The sequence below is a fragment of the Peromyscus californicus genome, unplaced genomic scaffold (genome assembly GCF_007827085.1).
Source record: "Peromyscus californicus insignis strain IS unplaced genomic scaffold, ASM782708v3 Scaffold_20__1_contigs__length_68692818, whole genome shotgun sequence".
Taxonomy (NCBI): domain Eukaryota; kingdom Metazoa; phylum Chordata; class Mammalia; order Rodentia; family Cricetidae; genus Peromyscus; species Peromyscus californicus.
In genome coordinates this window covers 55,187,258-55,208,427 of record NW_026294503.1, presented here as the reverse complement: position 1 = coordinate 55,208,427, position 21,170 = coordinate 55,187,258, and the positions used below count along the sequence as shown (strand labels likewise).

The 21,170-nt window shown below is 38.1% G+C and overlaps 1 protein-coding gene across 1 annotated transcript in view; it reads left to right on the top strand.

The window, feature by feature from the left end:
- Cpne8 (copine 8) overlaps positions 1 to 19,450 on the top strand; it is a 194,739-nt gene extending 175,289 nt beyond the window's left edge. Inside the window, exons 17-20 of the mRNA XM_052748675.1 lie at positions 2,597 to 2,699; positions 4,152 to 4,209; positions 7,946 to 8,019; positions 17,768 to 19,450. Of these exons, the coding sequence (XP_052604635.1) occupies positions 2,597 to 2,699; positions 4,152 to 4,209; positions 7,946 to 8,019; positions 17,768 to 17,956 (424 nt within the window). The 3' untranslated portion in view covers positions 17,957 to 19,450. The remainder of the gene's footprint in view (positions 1 to 2,596; positions 2,700 to 4,151; positions 4,210 to 7,945; positions 8,020 to 17,767) is intronic.
- Positions 19,451 to 21,170: the final 1,720 nt, after the last annotated feature.

Sequence of the window (21,170 nt, the reverse complement as noted above, 5' to 3'; positions counted from 1 at the left end):
AAATGTAGATTTACTCTCCAAATAAATGATGCAATTATAGAGTAAATGCTTCCAGAAATGGAATAGTTTGAAAACATTAATTTTCAGTGCCAATAGTAATTAAGCACTAAAATAGATCGGTCAGCTCTTATGCAAAATGCAATTTACAATAATTTTAAGTATATGAAACTTTACAAACATTCTTTTATAGCATTAATTAGGAAGCATTATTAAAATTTACTAAAATTATAAGCTGCTAGGTTTCTAAGAATTTTTAAGACAAGTGAGAAACTCCAGAGAAATTTTAGGGTTGTTGTGATCTGCTTCAATGCCCATCTCCTTCTCTACATACTGTGAACACAGCCTCTCCTCTGAGGCATGAGATCGAGACTGCTAAGCCATTCAAGGTGGGTATTTTCACTCATAACACTCAACTTCTGTGATGTGCTGGAAATCTTCCATTTTTAGCAACTTTGATTTGTCTAAAATAGCATGAAGGTGATGTTAGTGCACTTCTAGGTGCTTTCCTATTACTATTTTTAGTCTTATATTAATCACACAATAGATAAAACCCTGCATTGAATTATAGTCAGTAATAGATGCTTTTTCCTTTTTTTTTTTTAAATGACTGTTCAGATATTAAAAAACTAACAGCTGGAAATTGCAACATTGCTTTCTTTGAAAGTGAAAAGAATAATGGGTTCCTCTGCTTGGGGTTGTTCCTCAATGATTGTATAGCTGCCACATTCATATGGATTCCTTGGTGTTCAGGTTCAATTGTTTTGAGGTGTCATTGTGGGACTAATCCAAGTGTCTCTGCTACATGGGTAAGCAAATGAGCCATGTCAACAGCCATCTCACCAGTAGTATGAATACTTACTAGTTTCTTTTGTACCTCAGAAACTTGCAAATATTTTTATTCATGCGATTTCTAAATCTACTTCAATATGATATGTCATTTGCACCCAACCTGTTCAAGCAGGATCAGTTAGGATCTTTCCTGTTGGGATCAATTTCTTTAGATGGTTAACACAATTATTTTAAATCATTTGTTTCCTGTGGTCTGACTGATAGTTTTAGAGATGCCATGACCTCCTTGTTTCCTGTCCTGTCTCCTAAGAGATGTGGAAGACTCACTCATCACTGATCACTGGACATGAACTAGCTTATGTGGCCAGCTCTAGGCTAGTGAGAGACCCAGCACATATAAGCCAGCATTCTCTCTCTCTCTCTCTCTCTCTCTCTCTCTCTCTCTCTCTCTCTCTCATACACACACACACATGCACACGCACACGCACATGTGCATACACATATATACACAAGCACGCATGCACACACACCACATATACATACTTGCTCATGCACACTCTCACACACCCTTAGAACTGTGGATATATCATCTATTTGCTTTTATTATTGAGGTAAAAATCACTATAATTTATAAAAGGATTGTTTCAGTGTGTACATGCCAGCAGAGTTTAGTATATTCACAGTGATATGCAACATTGCCTTTGTAGACTACAAAAATAAGAATTATTTAATCATCACTTAATTTACAGAACCCTGTTTTATATTGAGTATCATACAATAATTTATTCATATAATAACACAAAGACATAAATATTACTGTCTCAATTTTCAAGATAAAAAAATCGCATTCTGATGACTTAAATAATTTTTGAAGGGCTTACTCATAATAAGCCAGAACAGGTCTTTTTTAAAAATTTATATATAATCCTTTCCTTTTATGAAAGAAGTCTCTATTCTGGCAAATTTTGTTAGCAAAAACTTCTAAGAAAGCTAATAATTTCTGTGTCCTGGAAGGCACTAACACTGCAGTTAATCTGGTTGGTTATTTCAGAAAAATATGTACTTAAGTTTGTATATAGGAGGCTTCTGGTATATGTGTAAATATTTTCTCAATATTAGAAGGCTTGTTGGTTATGCCTTGTGGCTACTCTGTGAATGAAAAAGAAAGAAAGGAAGGAAGGAAGGAAGAAAGGAAGGAAGGAAGGAAGGAAGGAAGGAAGGAAGGAAGGAAGAAAGGAAGAAAGGAAGAAAGAAAGAAAGAAAGAAAGAAAGAAAGAAAGAAAGAAAGAAAGAAAGAAAGAAAGAAAGAAAGAAAAAGGAAAGGAAAGCAAAGGACATGACTACTCCTACGTATGGTGAAGGAGAAAGTATATTGTAGACATGTGGGAGAGCATAGCCAGAGGCAGGGACATCTGGGAGAGTCCAGAATGGACGTGACCAGACTGAGCTGGGCCATGTGGAAGAGAGGGGGAGGGAGGGTGGAACCATGTGCAGAAGTCAGGAGGTCAAAGGTGCATAAGGGGAAAGGTAACCAAAATGTCTGGATTATATAGGGAAGAGCCTCTCAGGGAAGGGCAGCCCAGCCCCTGGGCTGGAGAGTTCAGGGTATCCTGAACCAGGGGTACCCCAGCCATACCAAGTGCCAGGTAGTATCTGAGGGATGCTGGAAGAACCTGGCAGCCAGGTCTGCTTTGATATGATAATAGGTACCTCAGGCATTTGTCCCAGGTTCCAAACCTAGCACTCTGCAACCCTCTTCTGGTGTCCCTCCTGTGCATGCTGTTCTTACTTTCCTGTTCTTTTTCAGGTATGCATCTTCTGTAAAAGATGGCTCCCAGTATTTTGTGCTCCTGATTGTGACGGATGGTGTGATCTCAGATATGGCTCAAACTAAAGAATCCATAGTTAATGTAAGTAGGGCCAGGGTCTCAGTGACACCACAGGTTGAGAACAAAATCTATTTTAGGTGACTGCATGGAGAAACAGAATGGCCACATCATTGCAGCTGATCTCATCCTGAGCATATCCAGAAATCATCACACATTTGCAGCATAAGGACTGGGAGATGGAGATTACCTTCACATAGACACGGTTTATTTGGTTTTCAAACAGTAGACTAGTTTGTACTCATGTACACTCTTAAGACTAGGACCTATCGTGTCCTAACATTCCAGTTCCGTGAGAATGAGCTAGTCAATCTCTACTTCTACAGTTGGTTTAAAGCCATCCTGTGCATTACAATCCCAGTTGTATGTTTTGTTTGTTCATGATTTTATTGTCTTCTTTTGAAAATTAACTATAAAAATCTATGTTTACCAGATGGTGATCTACAAATTATACCTGTTTTACCAATCTTTTCTATGCCTAAGCTTGGCATTACTTGGCATAGAGTAACATTTAATTAAGAATGAGTTGAGTGGGTGAGTTTATTTGTCAAGCCTCACAACTTTAGTAACAGAAAAATATTGTTAGTTATTTAGTGTGAGAAAAAGTAAGTACACGTAGGGAATGCTCAAGTGATTCATAGATTATTTTTCTTTGGGGGACAACCCAATTTCTTTATATATCTTGTTTTTACCCTGACCCTTGAATTTCTGTTTCCTTTCTAGTTAGTACTATTCGCAGTTAACATACTGATTTAGTAGTTCATGATTAACTAAAAAGAGACAATGCACTAAGAAAGAGATATTCGTAGTTCGTTGACTTCCAGCGTCAGATGTCCTTACTTTGCATGCTGCGAATCTGTTGCATTTTTAAAAAAAATTATGTTTATTTATTTTTGTGTATGTGTGTGGCCAGGCATTTAGGATGCACATGTGGAAGTACCTGCAGGAGTCATATGGGTCCCTGGGTTCATCACGTCATCACGCTTGCTCATAAAAGCCTTTATCTTCTGAGGCATCTCCCCAGCTCCATTTAATAACTTTAACTAGAGTATCACTTACGTACTTCATATGATGAAAACCATGCTGCCGCATCAAATATTCAGTCTCAACACTTCACAGATATCTAGTGCGTCAACAAGTCGTGTCAAACTTACCTTAGAAGCCATGTGTTTGCACTGGCTAATTCACCGTGAGAATAGTTTCCGATAACAATTCACTGTGATAGTGACTTAATTTTGAGCATGTGATTAAAAGCTATCTTAATGAACATCTGTGCAAATGTCAGAGAAAATCAGGAAATCATTTCCTTTTTGTCTTTAAGTTCTAAAAAAAAAATTATTAAAATTTCAAGGACTTGCAAATAAAAGGAAAAAAAAAAAGCCAGATCCAAAGTCTGTACAATGTTTATATGTGCCTTCATTTTTCTTGAGAACTAAATGTCCTCATTGAAATCTAATTGTGTTATTCTTCCTAAAGGCCTCGAAGCTTCCAATGTCAATAATTATAGTAGGTGTTGGACCTGCAGAATTTGATGGTAAGTAGCAAGATTTCCGTGGTGTTATGGTGCTACTACATTTCTGCTGGCCTCAACTGTGTAAAGAGTGTGATTGAATTTGTGTGTAATTTCATTGCCGGCATAAAAATAGCTCACACTCAAATTAAAAGACTGTCATTGGGTAAGACACCCTCCCTCCAGCTTATACATTAATTGAACATGCACCTTTTGCCATTTCATTAGAGTTTGCATCTTGAAACAATATGTAAGACTGACAGAGAACTAAACTGAGATCTGGTTCCTAAGGCAAAGAACACTCCAGGGAAGCACACTGTGTGGGGGAAGAGTGTTGACAGCTTTTAAAGAACAGTACTAAATTAATGAATCATTAAGTTGTGAGCGGAAATATTAAGAGAAGCACAATATGCTAATTGAATGTGATTCTGGCTTCTGGCTAGTTGATAGCATTAGCTTTATAAACAAGGAGCTCCATCACGGGGAAGAACAATAACAAGGCGACTGAGCTGACCGCATAGATGATACTGGACAGGATGTCAGGGGTTCAGCCTTTTCAAAGGCCAGTTAAGTGACAGCTTTGTATGTAACTAGTGACCCGAGTAAAGTTCTTTGAAGATGGTTTGTTACTGATCACCTAACTAATTCCTAATTTCATGAATGCCACTGAACTGTGATTGAGTGGCAACTTTCGAATTTACATGGTTAGTTATTTTTACTAACAGTGGCCGTGTAGTTAGCTTGAGACGTGGCCTTCCTGTTTCTATGAAGTGTCTTAGTTCTGACTGCTGCAGCTTCTGTTACTGTTTTCTCTGGCCATTCACATATGTCCAACTGTGGACATGAGCCACCTCCTTATAGAGTTGCATGCAAACATTAGGACATCTTCACTCTCTGACTCATGATGATCTGCATTGGGTAGTGATGACAGATTGTGGTTGCCCAAATGTATCACTGCAAGCTAAAATAGCTCATACATTCTCCTTTGGTACTTGTTTTTTCCTCTGTTTACCACTCATGAGTGCACTGCCATCTGACAGGCCCCCTGGAAGTCACATTGGTCAGTTTTTGTTCTGTGAGAGCCCATTACATGATACAAGAGTGCAAAGCCACTGGTCACTGCTGCTGTAAATTTCTGCCTCTGTTCTTCCGTGCAGATCAGCACACTGGTACTTAGACCCTGCCTTTGCTACAAAGCCAAGGCTACTTATTTTCTCTATTTCTTTTTTTTTTCCCAGTGAATTTGTAGGGAGCTGAGAAATGATAATTCATCATTTCTTTACTAGATATTCTGAAGGAAAATATGCAGGAATCTGTCAGACCGAGATACCAATTTCTTAACAGAGTGTAGTTAAGAATACACTTGGTGGTTCTCAACCTATGAGTTAGGACCCCTTTGGGGGTCGAATGTCCCTTTCACAGGGTTGCATATCAGGTATCCTACATGTAGATGTTTATATTATGATTCATAACAGTAGTAAAATTACAGTGATACAGTAACAACGAAAATAATTTTATGGTTCGGGGTCACCACAACTATAAAGGGTTGCAGCATTAGGAAGGTTGAGGACCACTGCGTTAACCAGTAGGTGGGGCCAGACTCCCCCCTCCTTGATGTTTCCCATCCTCTATTAGCCTTCCCTGATCCATTTCCTAGGAGCAGAAAGTGCCTTGAGGCACTGCATTCAGTCTGAGACAAGCTGCTTCTGCTCTGAGAGGCACTTGCCTCCTGGGGTCCAGCTCCCTTCTGTGGAGCCCTGGTGGTGCTGTGAGGAAGTGAGTGAGGAGTGTAGACAAAAAGGGAACTTGCCTTCCTAGTAGACTCCCCAACTCCTAGAAATTGGAATGACATCATTCTCTGAAAAAAATGTAAGTCTGGAGTTAGGGTCCTGCAACACCTAGTTTCTATTTGCCATCGCAGACGTTTCAATGAGATAGAGATGTTTCCTGGCCCACTTCTTTTAAAAAGATGATTATCTGGCTAGGATACAATACATGCTTCTCTAACATAGTTTTTTTTTTTCCTTTCCTATCGAATCTGTTTCTCCCCTTAACTCCATGACTAAGAAGTAGAAGAAAATTGCTGGTGGATGAGATAGAAAAAAATCTCTGGCATACAAATTGCTGTTCTCTTGTCAAAAGTCCTCCTTCAGTACTTCCAAAAGAAAAGTTGCATTAATGCAGCAGCAGCTTTGATGCAAGCTGGGGAGAAGGGATGTAAGTTCATCATTCACCCTGTCTCCTATAGCTAGAGAGAAGCACAGGATTGTCCTTCTGGGGCACAGTCGCTGCCCCTTGGACCAGCGAGTCAGAAAACCTGAAATGTGGATATGATCCCTCCATCATTTTCATCTTGCTTCTATCGCTCTCAAAAGCTTGCCTTCCGGTTCATGCTGTCTACAACCTTTAAACTTTAAGCATACTGAAGAGTGGGAGGTAATATCTAGAGCCTCTCCTGTATACAAGATTATTCATTTTCTCCCTGGATGGTAATGAGGCAATAGAGATTGTAGAGATAATAAAGACAATGTCTCTGTTGCACCTGAGTCTTGTTCCCATTTTAGAGAGAGTGCAGGGGAATTGTCGCAATTTATGAGCATAGCAGGGAGCATGGCATGTCACCTGCAATGCGCACTTATATCTTGAAGTAATATGAAAATTGCAAAAGCAAACCCAGAGGTAAACAGGAGTTATTTGTTTCAAATATGTGTGCACACATACTGTTTAAAGTCCCAGGAATAAGGCGCTGGGCTTGTTATTGCTAGAACATACATTTTGTAAAATTATGGCATATATTGTGTATGCAGGCAAATCTGTTAATCGTATTTACCAGTATTGCTTCAGCCAAAACATTGACTCATGAACATATGTAGGAAGACAAATTTGAAAACAGTATTTTCTAACGCAAACACATTATGGGGACTGAAAAAAGGGGTGCAGGATGAGGATCGTGCTCCAGCTGAGCAGTGCTTTACCTTTTGGGGTTTCTATTGAGGTCTCTTTCGAGTCTGTTGATTGTCCTGTGTACGCAAAATGAATTTTCAGTAATAGAATTACACTTTAAGCAAAGCCAGTTCCCTCATACAATTAATTATTTAGAGAATTCTCACAGCAAAGCCTAATAAACTCTGGGAAATGTTTCTAATTGCAGCATCAGATATCACCAGCTGCTTTGTTCGGACAGTATTTCTGAATACCAGCTGTTGCAGGCAATGTTGAAATGATTTCTCAACTAACAGAATTACCATACTTCACAAAAAAATCATACTTTATTAAGGACTGAATAAATGCCACTTTGTTTTGCAATGGTCTGTGAAGGAAAACTTGGGCAGTGTGGACCTTGTAATGTCAGAAAGAATGAGGTTCAACTTGAAGATGATAATTGTTGCTGGTTCTTAAATTAGAAAGAAACACATTAAAGTGGATGGGTTAATATCCCATGCCCACTCAGTCATTTGAGCATGTAACCCAGATTTAGATCTGATAGGATGGTAAATAGGAGGGAAAGATGGGCTCAGAGAATGCTCTACAATGCTTGACTCTGGCTGACTTCCAGAGGGTCATTCACTCTCAAGGCTTCCTTTAGCTGTAGATTGTGTACTCCATCGGGCTGTTTGGAGAAAATGATTAAAGAAGATTGCAGCTGCCTTCCTGTAACTCCAGTGGGTGCACTATTGCACACATACATAGTGATATCTTAGTTCACACAGTCTTATTTCAGTACATTGTATTCAATTAATGACTGTATTTCATTTTCAAGCAATGGTTGAATTGGATGGAGATGATGTAAGAGTTTCCTCCAGAGGGAAATATGCTGAAAGGGACATTGTACAGGTAAGGATTTAAATAAACATTATCTGTTTCCTTCTTTGTGAAGACCCTGTTTCTACCTGATATATATATATATATATATAAAAAAAAGCAACTTAAATTTCAATCAGGAGCGCTGGATTCTGTTAGTTTAGTTGACTCCTTCTCCATACAATGTAATTTAAGTAATAGGGATTACAGTCTGGATGGAATTGCTTTTCCCTTTGTCTCACATTCACTATATGTAAAGTGCAAGTGTCAGTAATTGTTTTTTCCTAGTTTAGTCTTATGAGAAACTGTAGCAAGAATCTTAAAAGTTCTTATTAATAAAATCAAACCTGGAGCCAGGTATCGGGGTGAACACTGGATGATTAGAGAAACAGAACAAGCCACACCTACCTCATCTTGCCAGTTCCTCAGCTGATCCTGTTTCCTCAGACTGGAAGCTTCTGTGTCTTCATCCAAATGGATCTCAGCTGAACTGCTGCTCAAAGCCTAAAAGCTTAACCAGCTAAAAACTTCTAGTTTCTTGTCCTCACACCTTATATACCTTTTTGCTTTCTACCATCACTCCCTGGGATTAAAGGCTCGCCTTCTGGGATTAAAGGCATGAGTCACCATGCTTGGCTGTATCCTTGAAACATGGATTTCTGCCTCTGGAATGCTAGGATTAAAGGTGTGTGCTACCACTGCCTATCTTCTATGTTTAAGATTGTGGCTGTTCTGTCTCTGACCCCAGATAAGTTTATTAGGGTGCACAATATTTTGGGGAACACAATACCACCACAAGAAACTATCATTGTGATTGTTAGTAAAATTAGAAGCTAGAAATATAATGGATGACTTTTTAATCAGTTCAATTATTAGTCTTCACATAAACTAAATATATTCTAAAACAAATGATTCATACAAAAATAATAAATGACTTAGTGCAACATATAAAAAATTATAACTATTGCCAGAATCTCACCAGATTATGGTTGGAAAAATGAAAACATGTATGTTAAAACTATATATAATAAATAAACTATACATACATTTTATTATGATACATGGTATATAAATTACATATTATCTATAAATTTTATATATAGAAAATGTTTGAGAAGAATAATTGGCAAATTTGAGGAGCTGCCTGCTATTTGAGGAGCAATAAGAAAATGATCAGTTAAATTTTGTCGCTGAAAGCAGGGAGTTAATTCAACTACATTGATGCATGTTTTACTTAGAATATGTATCTTTTAAGAAGCAAAAAAGAAGGAAAAAGTCTATGATACATACCTTTTTTAGTAGGAAGTAATCAACGGTCTTAGTAACACTTAAGGACATGATATGCACACTTTAGGGGCACAAACAATGGACATCAATATTATTTCCAAATAATCTCCTGTTAGTACTCCTAATGTAGCTACTGTAAGAATATAATTTGGAATCCTACAGAATTGGGTTCAAATTCTAACTTGTGATAAGTTAGACAAACTTTCTACGTTCTAAGAGATAAACAGCCTTATGAAGTAAAGTGAGGCAACCTATATTTTTATAAAATATGTCCCAGAAGTATAGCTCAGTAGTAGCCAGCAAAATGCTGATTAGAATAATTGAGGCTGGGGGATGCCCTAAGTTGATAGATAAAAGGATCACAGTATAGCTCTGTGGTAGAGCACTTGCATGCTAAGCACTGTTGAGTGTGATCTCCAGCACTACAATACAGAAATAATATTAAAAAGGATTATAAGAAACTCTTCCAAAATCAATAAAATTATCTTTTAACACAGAAACAATTTTATAGCAATTATTTGAAAAGATAGATAAATATGACTTAAACATCTCTACAAGGCATAATGTAAAAAGCACCAACACATACAATAAATGATTTGGCTAAAAGTAGCTGAGAAAGAGGCCATGGTGATGTCATCCATTGAAGTGTATCATGGTGCTCATTTCCATAATGAGACACATAATTATTCACCTTAACCTCATCATCATAATTATGGGTCCAAGTAAATTTACTTTATCTAAAAGATCCACCTAATGTCCTGCCCACACTTTGCAAAAAATCAAATTACTGAAAGGAAACTCATGAGAAGGACTTCAGAATGCGCTCTGTTGCTATGACGATGCTTCTTTATAAAAATAACAGAGGAATCTCATAGCTCACTCCATCCAAATGAATATTTAAGGGAAGTAGCATAACACTATCCCCAGGAAATCAAGGTTGCTCACATCACCAAGACTTCTTTTCAAAGGACCGTGGCCCTAGACTATTACCACAAAACCATGCATATCGACATTTGTGGAAACAAGAACCATCTCGTCTCTCAATGGATTGACAGCATTAGGAAGTATACTGAGATGGGACTCAGAATGTCCATGAATGCACAGTCTCCCACTCTAGTCTTGACCGAGTCAATACACTGCCTTAGCCTCTCATTGTAGAGTCCAAGGCTGTTCACCTTGTTTTACTCTGATGTTATAGGAAGCAGAAAACTCGTTGTTGCCCATTGGCATAAGTTTATACAGATACAAGCTAACATATATTGGGACATTTCCTCTTCTTGGAAGTCCTAGTCTCAGAGATAAGTCTTTCCTAACTGTGGCACTGGGGCCCCCAGAGAATTCAAACACACCTAGAGATGCAGGGAAGCCCTTGGGTTTCTGCCACTTAAGCCCCAACTGAAGGGATAAAGAGGTCTTACAGATACTAAACAGGAAATTGACATGTACCAGAGATGACTAGCCCCTGGATGACAACATCCTGTCTCTTATCCCTGTGTTCAAGGGGACTTGACCTACTTTTCTAATTTCACAGTGAAATTCCTAAATTCACCCTTGCAAAATGTGAGCAACTTGGCCATTGACATCCCAGTCCTGTCCATGAATCACCTCTCCCTTATCACCTTGAATCTCATTAGGGGCCTGCCATCAAAATTCTCCATGTTCTGCTGAAATATTTGTAGATTAGTCATTTTCAAGAATGTAAACGTTCTTAAGTGTTGCAGACAGTAGGGCAATGTTGTGTATCTTCCAGTGTTCAGAAAATATGTCTGAACAAGCCAGTAAAATTGCATTAGAAAACAGAAGAGAGGCTGTGTGAGCTCTGGTTTTCTTGTAATCTGTTTCACTTTGAAGCTAATCAAGTTATTAAATATGTTACTATTGAATCCCCAAATTTCTCAGGTTGGAAAAATAAAAACTGTAGCTTGTAGAATATAGTTGGGAGCAGTAGGTTGAGTTTTCCTTTTGCTATCAAGTATTGAGGAGCTTTTCTGCATTTGCACAGGATGATATTTGAGTCTGTCATATGCTGTATGTGCTAGGCAGGCTAAGAGCAGTAGCAATCCATCACCGACCCCTTCATTAACATTATGACAGACACTTGTTTACTATATTTTTAAAAAGTAAAACTCAGTTCAGTTCCTCTTGCCCATAATCCCCAGCTAATGAAAAGTGGAAGCTAGAAGCTAGATGCAATCCTAAAATATCATAGAAAACGCTTTACGGGGCCATCTGGACCACTTAAACATCTCTACAACCTCACTCCAGTTTTCCTCTTTTACTGAACACACTCAAATGTACACTCTATCTGTCATTACCACACATAGTTTCATGATGCTTACTTCTAGTTAACCTTGTCATTTACCCTGGTCATACTTCGCTGGTGCAGGCAGAAGTCTTCCACCTTGAATTGTGGCCCTTTCCTCTTTCTGTCACTCTGTTCCCTTACCATCACGTGTAAAGGAACTGTGATCTGAGATGGAGAGTTAAGTAAGCTACACAGAAGTATTTTGAGTACAGATCAAGTTCTGATTCCAAAAACTCACCTTCTATTACAGTAAACCCTCCCTACTTGATGTAAAATTCTAAAGATTATCAGAATCTAGCCATCTTCCTATATGACTATTAAATCTGACATGTCAGAGTCAAATCTAATAATGACTGGCACTGGACACTATCTAGCCTTGCCAAGTTAAACTTTCTAAGCTTCGGTTTCCTCTTAAATCAAGTCAAAATATGGATAAGATACCTATTAAATTAAACAAGATACTATATTTAGTCCCTTAGCAGAAAACCTTCCATTGCTCAGCAACAGCACATTAATATCAGTGTTGGTAGTTGTCAATTACTATCCCAGCACCATCTGGTGGGAAGGCATTTTGCATGGCTTTATTTTATAGTAGCCGTACCTTGATTTGATCATGTCATGTAGGATTATGTCCCATTGCCTGAAGCTCCAACCTTGTATTTGCATGATGAATTCCTGTGGTGTTTATTTTCTGGGGTCAGTACATGCAAGGTGTATGTGTTTGTTGTACTATAGATTGGCCATTGTGTTTAAAGCAATACCATTCTTCCTGGCTGCATGCAGCTGCTGGCCAGCCTATCATTTCCTTAAGAATTACATTTAAATTATATTTTCCATTAAAAGGAGAATAATAGCCTTGAAGTCTTAGACTTGGAAACTCACTAATGGAGTTCTGCACAGTAGGAACAATCAAACATGATTGAGCGAACAGCAACTAAAAGCCAATTTGCCCAAACACATTCGAATTTGTTTTCATAAATTGGCAAAACCATCCATCAGAGCAGCTATGAAGAATGTCCCTTTACACAGGAGTTTAGGGGAAGAACTCAAAGAAGACGTGGAGCACCACGCATGCCATGTTTTCTATAGAACAGAACGCATCCACTATATTCGTTATGTGAATACGTTACATTAGTGCACTGTGAATATTACTTTCTTCTTAATGTAACTATTTAAGAGTTTGAGTTCAGTGATAACAGTGTGCCCTCACCACATGTGGGAATTAGTCTTCGTTTATTTTTTTTTAACCAAATATCCCTAGCTGCAGCATTTGAAAATAAAAGATTAAGCGAGAAAGTAGAGGGTGATCTGAGTGATAAAATGTCAGGTTAGGAGGATGTGTGCCAAATGATTAAAGGATATTTTGTTCAGAGAACTGTCAAGTTGATAGAACCAGAGGGGATGACAGTGAGGAGCCATTGGCATTTCCCCACTCGTTGGTAGAACGCCTGGTGGCAGGACTGAAGAATGAATGCCACTCAGGGAAAAATTTTAGATAATTCAGGATCAGCAAGTAGAAAGTTCTCAACGTTTTCTACTCCCAACCTATTCCTGTGATAAGTAAATCCCTGTTGGCAACGATGACGTTCTCTGACAGGGTTCCTTTTGTCGTTGTACTGTCCATTTATTTACTTACTTATAAAGAGACTCAGAAGATGAGAAGAACTCTGGGTATTATGACTTTAGTTTTGATACTTCTAGAGTACAGAAAAATTCCCCCAAATTAATTATAATGTATTTCCATTAAGAAAGTGTGAGCCAGATCTGTCTCTTCTCTGTCTCTCATTAGAAAATAAACAGGCCTCTGAGGGATAATAATAAAATGTACTATACTATACTAGATTGTATAATAAAACTACAATAAAACAAAAACAGAGACATCAGAGTAGCCTAAAACAAGCAAGCCAAAAGGAAAGAGCCCAAGAAAATGCACAAGAAATAAATATAGATGTAGAGACTCACTTGTTTGTACACTCAAGAATCCCATGAAAATACAAAACTGGAAACCATAATATATATATGAAAAGGACCTGTAGGGTTAAAAAATAGATAAATAAATATTAAAATAAAAAAGAAAATTAAAAGAAAAAATGCCCTAGCATGACATAATGAGACAAAGAACCCCCAAAGATGCCTTTGAGCTCCTTTTCTGTTAGACATCTACTGCTGAGCATGCAGCCTTCACTTAAGAGTAGTTTGTTTCCCCAGTGAGATTCCCTGGGAGAAAACGAAGTTTTCATTTGCAAGTGGTTGTCTACTAAGGATCACTTCTAGGTTAGGGATGGAGGCATTGGTCCATTTCTCCTTTCTGTTCTAGAACACCACCTGGTACAGACCCACGCAAGCCCTTGTTCACGCTGCCTCAGCCTCTGTGAGTTCATATGAGGAGAAGTGGGGAAAACTGGGAGGAGTAGATGGACGGGGAAACAGTAATCAGGATATATTATATGAGGAAAAAATAATTTTCAATAAAATAAAAATAAGAAACAATGCCAATAAAGCATGTCATGCATTAAGTTGCATGTAGATCTTCACTGACATAACAAATAGAGCATGCATAAGGAAGCCCATGCTAGTAAAAATGTACTTTTATTTTAAACACAAAAAGAAAGAATGAAAGAAAGAAAGGCATAAGCCTATACTATTCTTACTAAAAAGGTTTAAAAAGTTTAAAAAAAAACCCAGTAAATTCTTAGAACTACTAATTTAGATTAAATGGGAGAAAAACAGAACTTGTTTCTTTATACCTCTAAGTTTTGTTTACAATGCTGTCTTGCCTCTAGTGAAGTAATGCGACTTTGCAAAGTTCATACCCTCCCTATTCTCTTCCCACCTGAAGACTGTACACACTGTGAGCTTTCTCCTTCCCTGGCTTAGCTGCCTTCATGGGTGAGTGATCATTTTACCTGCCATCACACATCTAAAAGCTGATCCATTATCTATGGTGAACAGGTATAGGTTAGAATTATAGAGGAAGAGGCTTTGGAGGAATGGGGCAAAAGAGATGACCTTCACTTCATCAAAATTACACCTGCTATTTAGTTTCCTATATTTTTAACTTGTTTTCTAAATTGGCAATTAACCAAGCAATTCCACATAGTTTATCTGGTAATTAAAAGAGGTTTATTTCAGAGTAACTTATAACCAGTAAAGGAGCCGATTACAGGATCCGGGAGAGGTGAGATGCAGTCCAGCATGGTTCTCTGGAGAACTCTGACTTGGTCTGCAATCCAGCATCCAGGATCATGAGTGGCCAAGAGAGTGGGCACATATGCATCTCAGGTCTTAGGAGGTCCTGTCTTGGCCACGTCCCAGGGGCAGTTCATAGGCAGGTGTGGCAGTTACCTGTGGCCTCACTAGGGGCAGTGTTTCAAGGTCAAAGCTGGAACAGCTACCCACTACATCTCCCCCTTTTGTCTAAATAAGAAAGTTCTAAGCTAATACAAAACTATATACAATAGGAATGATTATCAAATATTGTCCAGGAGGAATAAAGGGTAATGACCTAGACAAGATGGAACTACAACCAACAATAACAACATCAAACAATAGACACATACTAAAATCGAGAGAAGTCTGGAGGATAGGTAAATGGCACATTACAGAGATAATTCCAAAAGGTGTCCTATCATGAAGAACCTGAATCTAATATTTAAAATGTTCTAACTAAGATACAAGAAGATTGTAACTATAACTGTTAGTCTTAAATCTCATCAAAGACCTGAGAAGGAATATAATAATACCTGAGAAATGAGAGAAGGATGCCAGCAACTTTCAGGAGTCTTACAAGAGTGGGCAGAGACAACTGGCAGCCTGAACAGTCACTTAAAATTTCTCAGCATGGTTGGTGCATTCAAACTGGGTACAGAGTATCTGTCAGACCATTTTCAGAAGCAGGTATTTTGAAAGACTATCTTATCCTGTCTTGGGAGAATTCAGTAGTCACTTTTCCTTGCATCCCACTCATTCAGAAGGGACAGTATTTGTACTGTCAGAAGTCAAGGCAAGGGCAGTTCTTTGACCTGCAGGCCGTTTTGTGCCAAGAAGAAGACCAAACTTCCAAACAGAAATGTCTCAGAAGCCCAACATTCTCTTGGGATCAGATCGGTGCTGCCAGGAGCAACCATGTCTCACGTCAACAGAATTCTAAGTGATAAAAAACATTTAAGTGCCATTTTCTCTAGGTCTATGAAGTGTTTGAAGACTACCTATCCATCTGACATATGTTTCTGTAAGTCTAGAGAACCTAACTAACATAACTATAGAGATGACAAGCATAGGTGACTATAAATCTATAAGTCTTATCTACCTAGATAACCTAAGGACTAAGACTTCACATAAACAAGGTAAACAGTCTGTAAGCAAATGTATGGTAAAAGGACAATGACCTCAAAAATTCTGACAATACACAAAATAGCTAAAGCAGAGGTAGGAATGTATAGTGCAATATGTAATATGACAATAATTCTAATTATGTATCAATATACCAAATATCCTAAAGAGCTAGAACATCCATACAGTATGACAAATATAATTTTACATTTATATCTATATACAAACATTTGAAATACAGTGTTCTCTGTAGCAACTGGATTGTTTCAGTTGTACCAATAACAATTGGTTTCTAAAAGTCCATTTTAAATAATTGTTTGAATTAAAAGCAAGTTTTCAGAATAAGTTTGTAACAGTTACAATATGAAAAACGGAATGTTCTTGGTCACTCTGAAAGAAAAACATTAAATAAACTTTCAAATCCTTTATGCAGAAATTATTCTACATCCTAAATTAATGTCTTCCCTCTTCTTTTTTTCTCAAGACCAAAGGTTGATGTGCTCACAAACTATCCACAACATTAATGATTTCAATCATTTCCAAGTTGCTTCAAGAATCATCCCTTACAGAGAAACTGAACTGATATAACCAGCAGGAGAGTGTTTACTTACTAAGTAACCATTCCAAATGAGAATAGACCCAGACAGCCTCTTGGCAGAGTGCATGGTGTAGACCTGATAAGGGATGCTGTGTAATTGCTAGATAAAGGCAAGGCAACCATATTTAGTTGCCAAAGTAATTATAACATTTCAGTAGGAATGATTCCAACATCTCACACTGAGATCTTTTGGTTTCACAAATAACAAATATATAGCATCAATGTAGGAGCACACTGCCTCTGCGTACTGTAGTTCAGGCCTCCACCATAGTAACTGTGAGTTTTTCCTATTCAATAGCCATGATTTGATGTTCTAGTAACAATTAAAATTAGTGTGTTTAGGTCTCACTAATCATGTATGCTATTTTCTGTGCTGAATTGTATAAGATTTATTCTTGTTCTGCATTAGTTAACTTTCATATCAAAGCTGAATTAAACATGTACTAACTCAGTTTTGACAAGAAAAACAAGCCCCATAAAGGTTAAATGCCCCTGGTGTTTGGCATCAGCTAGGTAGTGTCACAAAAGAGGACACAAAAGCAACAAGGAAGAGAGTTCCATCCCTTTGGTCACTGTAATAGTCAGCTGTACTGACAAATACATTTTAAAGACAGGATTTGTATGTATTCATAGTACTGTTACTCTGGGCATTTGTGATTCTCCTTGTTGCTATGACAAAATACACAGAAAGCAAGTTTGGGAAGGAAAGAGTTTATTTGGCTTATTCTTTCAGATCACTTCCATCACTGATGGAAGTCAGGCCAAGAATCCAAGCAGGCATCCAAAGCAGAACACATGGTAGGATACTGCTTGCTGGCTCAGTGTCCAACTCACTTAGCTAGCTTTCTGATACAGCCTAGGAATAGTACCACCCATAGTGGGATGGGTCCTCCCACATCAACCATCAATCAAAACATTCCTTTACAGACATGTCCAAGGGCCAGTCTTCTTTGGGCAATCCCTCATTTGAGACTCTCTCAGATGGTGTTAGGTTGAGTCAGGTTGACAGAGAAGCTAACTAGGACACTCCTATAATCAGTTGTTTGTAAGCCAGGCATAGTAAATGCATACCTGAAATCCCACTGCTGTTTGAGGCAGGAGTATCATGAGTTTGTGGCGATATTAGTCTACGTAGTGAGAGCCTGTCTCAAGAACTATCCATGAAAGTGAAAGGTTTTAAAAAAAAAACTATTTATATATTCTCATTTTGTATCTGTTAGGTGGATAGCTGAAAATTGTAATTTTTCTCTCTGTTCTAGTTTGTGCCATTCAGGGATTATATGGACAGAAGTGGAAACCACATATTGAGCATGGCTAGATTGGCCAAAGATGTCTTAGCTGAGATCCCCGAGCAGTTCCTCTCCTACATGAGAGCCAGAGGAATCAAGCCATCACCAGCACCTCCCCCATACACCCCGCCTACACACGTGCTGCAGACTCAAATATGACTACGTCCAGATGCTGATGTTCATCACACGTCAGTCAGAACTGCTGAGCCTATGCGTTGCACCTGGTGCTCTGCTATGAACCAGGGAATGAGACACTTTCTCAGTTTGGTTTCAGCAGTACTCGATAATGTGCTTTCTTGGATCCAAAATTAATTCTCTTCCTAAACCAAAACTGTAAATATGGTGGTTGCATGAGCAACAGGAAAATTGTTTAAATGCTTGAAGCAAAGTAGAGATGTCTTCTCTAATTTTCAAATATTTTTGTTTTGTTATCAACAGAATAGTGAATTTCCAATGTATTATTGGGAAAAAGCACAAGCTACATTTTTAACATAAATATTGTCCTTGACTGCTATATATATATATATACATATGGGACAGCAGTCTCTGTATCAATGTTTACATGTTACTACTTTTTAAATTTCAATACTTTTATAACTGTTCTTAAGAATAAGTTTTGAATATTGAATCCTTTGTCTTCTAAATTGCAATAGTTATAATCACAAGAGCAATATCTCTTTGAATGACTGTCTGGACACTCATGGTATGAATGAGGGAAGAGTAAGAGGAAGAAAAATCTATTTAGTGATTAAAATCTGTCCTCAGTTTTGGCCAATAATGGAGTTTAAACATACACAGATGTGACTCTGTAAGAATGTGCATTTTTCATGGACTTTGGGTTTAAAATTAGACTGCAGTAAACATGTTTTGTAATGCTAAGTAGGAGCAATGAAAAGGCAAACACAGTACACTGTAAATGCACAGAATATACTTTGTATAAAAACTACCATCATTATAATGCCATTTAACAAGTAAAACCAAGACTAACTCCGAACCATGTAGCAGGTATTTTGAACTTTGTATTCAGTTGTATCCTGTCTAGATATTTTAATTCAAAGGGATACTGGCTCTCTTGCTTGGGGTTTCTTGTTCTCACCATTCCACTTTGCCACACGGGCTGCACAGGCTGGAGTCTCTTGTGAATTCTCAGTTCAACATACACAGCCCTGTGACTTAGCACATAACCCATTTGTGAAATAAACTCGTCTCTGTCCCCTGGTTGTGAAAGAACCCATCCCTGTCCCCTGGCTTGCCTGCTCACCATCAATTCTAAACAGTTTTCACTGTACAGTTTTTATACGAACTACAGTTTTGTGAAGTTACGTCTAAATTTCTTTAGAACAAATGGCCTTAAATTCTCACAGAATTCCTGGAAATGATTGTGAATTGCCTTCAACATACAGAAATGTGTATTTATTTATTGTTCTTCTGTGTCAACGGTGTGACCGCTTTATAACCTCTCTGCCTCCCCCTCTTTGCTACTTGGACTATTCCTACTGTGAGTTCTCTTGTCACAACTTGATGTATAGTGATTTTTATAAGCATGAAACTGTTTTACTGGAAAAATGAGTAATCCTCACAGCTAACAAAATCACAGTTACATAACTGTGATGCGAATTGTCCATTTTTAAGTACACATTAAAACCTTTAAAAGGATAACTGTGTTCTGAACATTTCATGGTAGTGATGGAGCCTCAAAATTTTCTTTGCTGATCTTAAACATTTATGCCAGTCTATTTTTATTAGCCTACAGATTTATTAAAATTTAACTCTACTCTTCAGTCCAAAAGACAAAAGTAAATAAGATCAATATTCATTCCCTCTTGTTAAACATCAGTTATTTTCCTTGTACTGACAAGCAACACACTCCTGTCTGGATGATAGTGCATTCACATAGAGCAGGACTGGATTCCGGGCATGAAGTGGCCTCTGTGATGCATCATCCTTGTAGCCGAGAAGAACAGTTGGGAAAATATATAGCCTTAGGTATCTATATAAGATTGGGAAAGTCTTGTCTCCTCATTAAGAGTGAAGATTGCATAAATAATTGGTTACAGTGACTCATACAACGTTGGGCTCATGCTCACGGTCTTTGTGAAACATCTGTTGTATCCACTTGCTTTTTTGAGTTGCTGGTAGGTATGGTGCAGTGGGAAATCCCAGGAACATACTGCATAGATTCAAACACATGTCAACAGCTGCATGGACAAATGCACATCAAGGCCAAGCAGAACTTACACAAGAAACTTCATGAGGGTGTGCACTGAGAGAGGAGTGACAGAACCACGTCACCAAACTAGACCTGGAGTGAATGCCATGGGAATTCCCATGGCTCAGAGTGCCATCCTCTTCTAATCCTATCCCCTCCCTCTCTGATGAAAGCCTTCAGTTACCATTTCATCTCCCTAGTGAACTCTTGGGCTACTGTCCCATTATTCCCAACATCCAGGCTTAACAAGTTATGTGCCATCAATCTCCACTGCTATCCAAAGGAGTATTACAACTACGCAGACCTGTGCTTCATTTCTCTTACCCTTCCAGTCTGTCTGGGGTCTCAGCCATAGTGCTGCACTCAGTAATTGACTTGTATTATTGATAAACTACTTCCTAGAACATCTTGTTTCCCTTTCTTTAGAGAATAAGGCTTGAATGGCACCTGAGTAGAGATGAAGTTTTAAGGATTCCAAGTTTATTTTGCAGCTGCTAGAATGAGAGAACACTGGATGTCCTAATCTCTACTTTTAACCCTCTCTTCCAGTGTGCAATGCAAAGATAAAAGGAGGTAGGTGCAGAGAGGTCAGGACCTTCAATCTTTGTTCACAACCTATTTGTTCTTTATACTTAATTGAGGTTATTAGTTGGATTGTGCATTATTCTTTAATGCTGTAAAGGGTTAAATTATAACATGCATTTACATATCTATTTGGCTTTGCTTTTATAATTCACAAATCTACGTAGCCTCCATAAAAATAAAACAGAATGAGAATTGAGAACTCTGGTAATACCAATATTTGATTTTATAATGGGACAAGAAAACAAAACCAAAAAATAGAGAGAAAAGAAGTAAGGAAGAAAGAAAAGAAAGAAGGAAGGAAGGAAGGGAGGGAGGGAGGGAGGGAGGAAGGAAGGAAGGGAGGGAGGGAGGGAGGAAGGAAAAAGAAAACACCACCAACAAAAAACTCAATTGTCTAACAGCAATTTCCTGAAAGATAATTGCCTGGCCTTGATTTAGAGAGCCTCAAATCTCGCAGTTTCTGGAAAAGTTGTCTATCTTGAGATTTGTCTCAGTTTCAGTTTGATTGTGCAGCACTACTGAATGTGAGTGACCACATGTAGGGTTTGTATGAAGATGCAAGCTCCTGAAGGAGTTCAG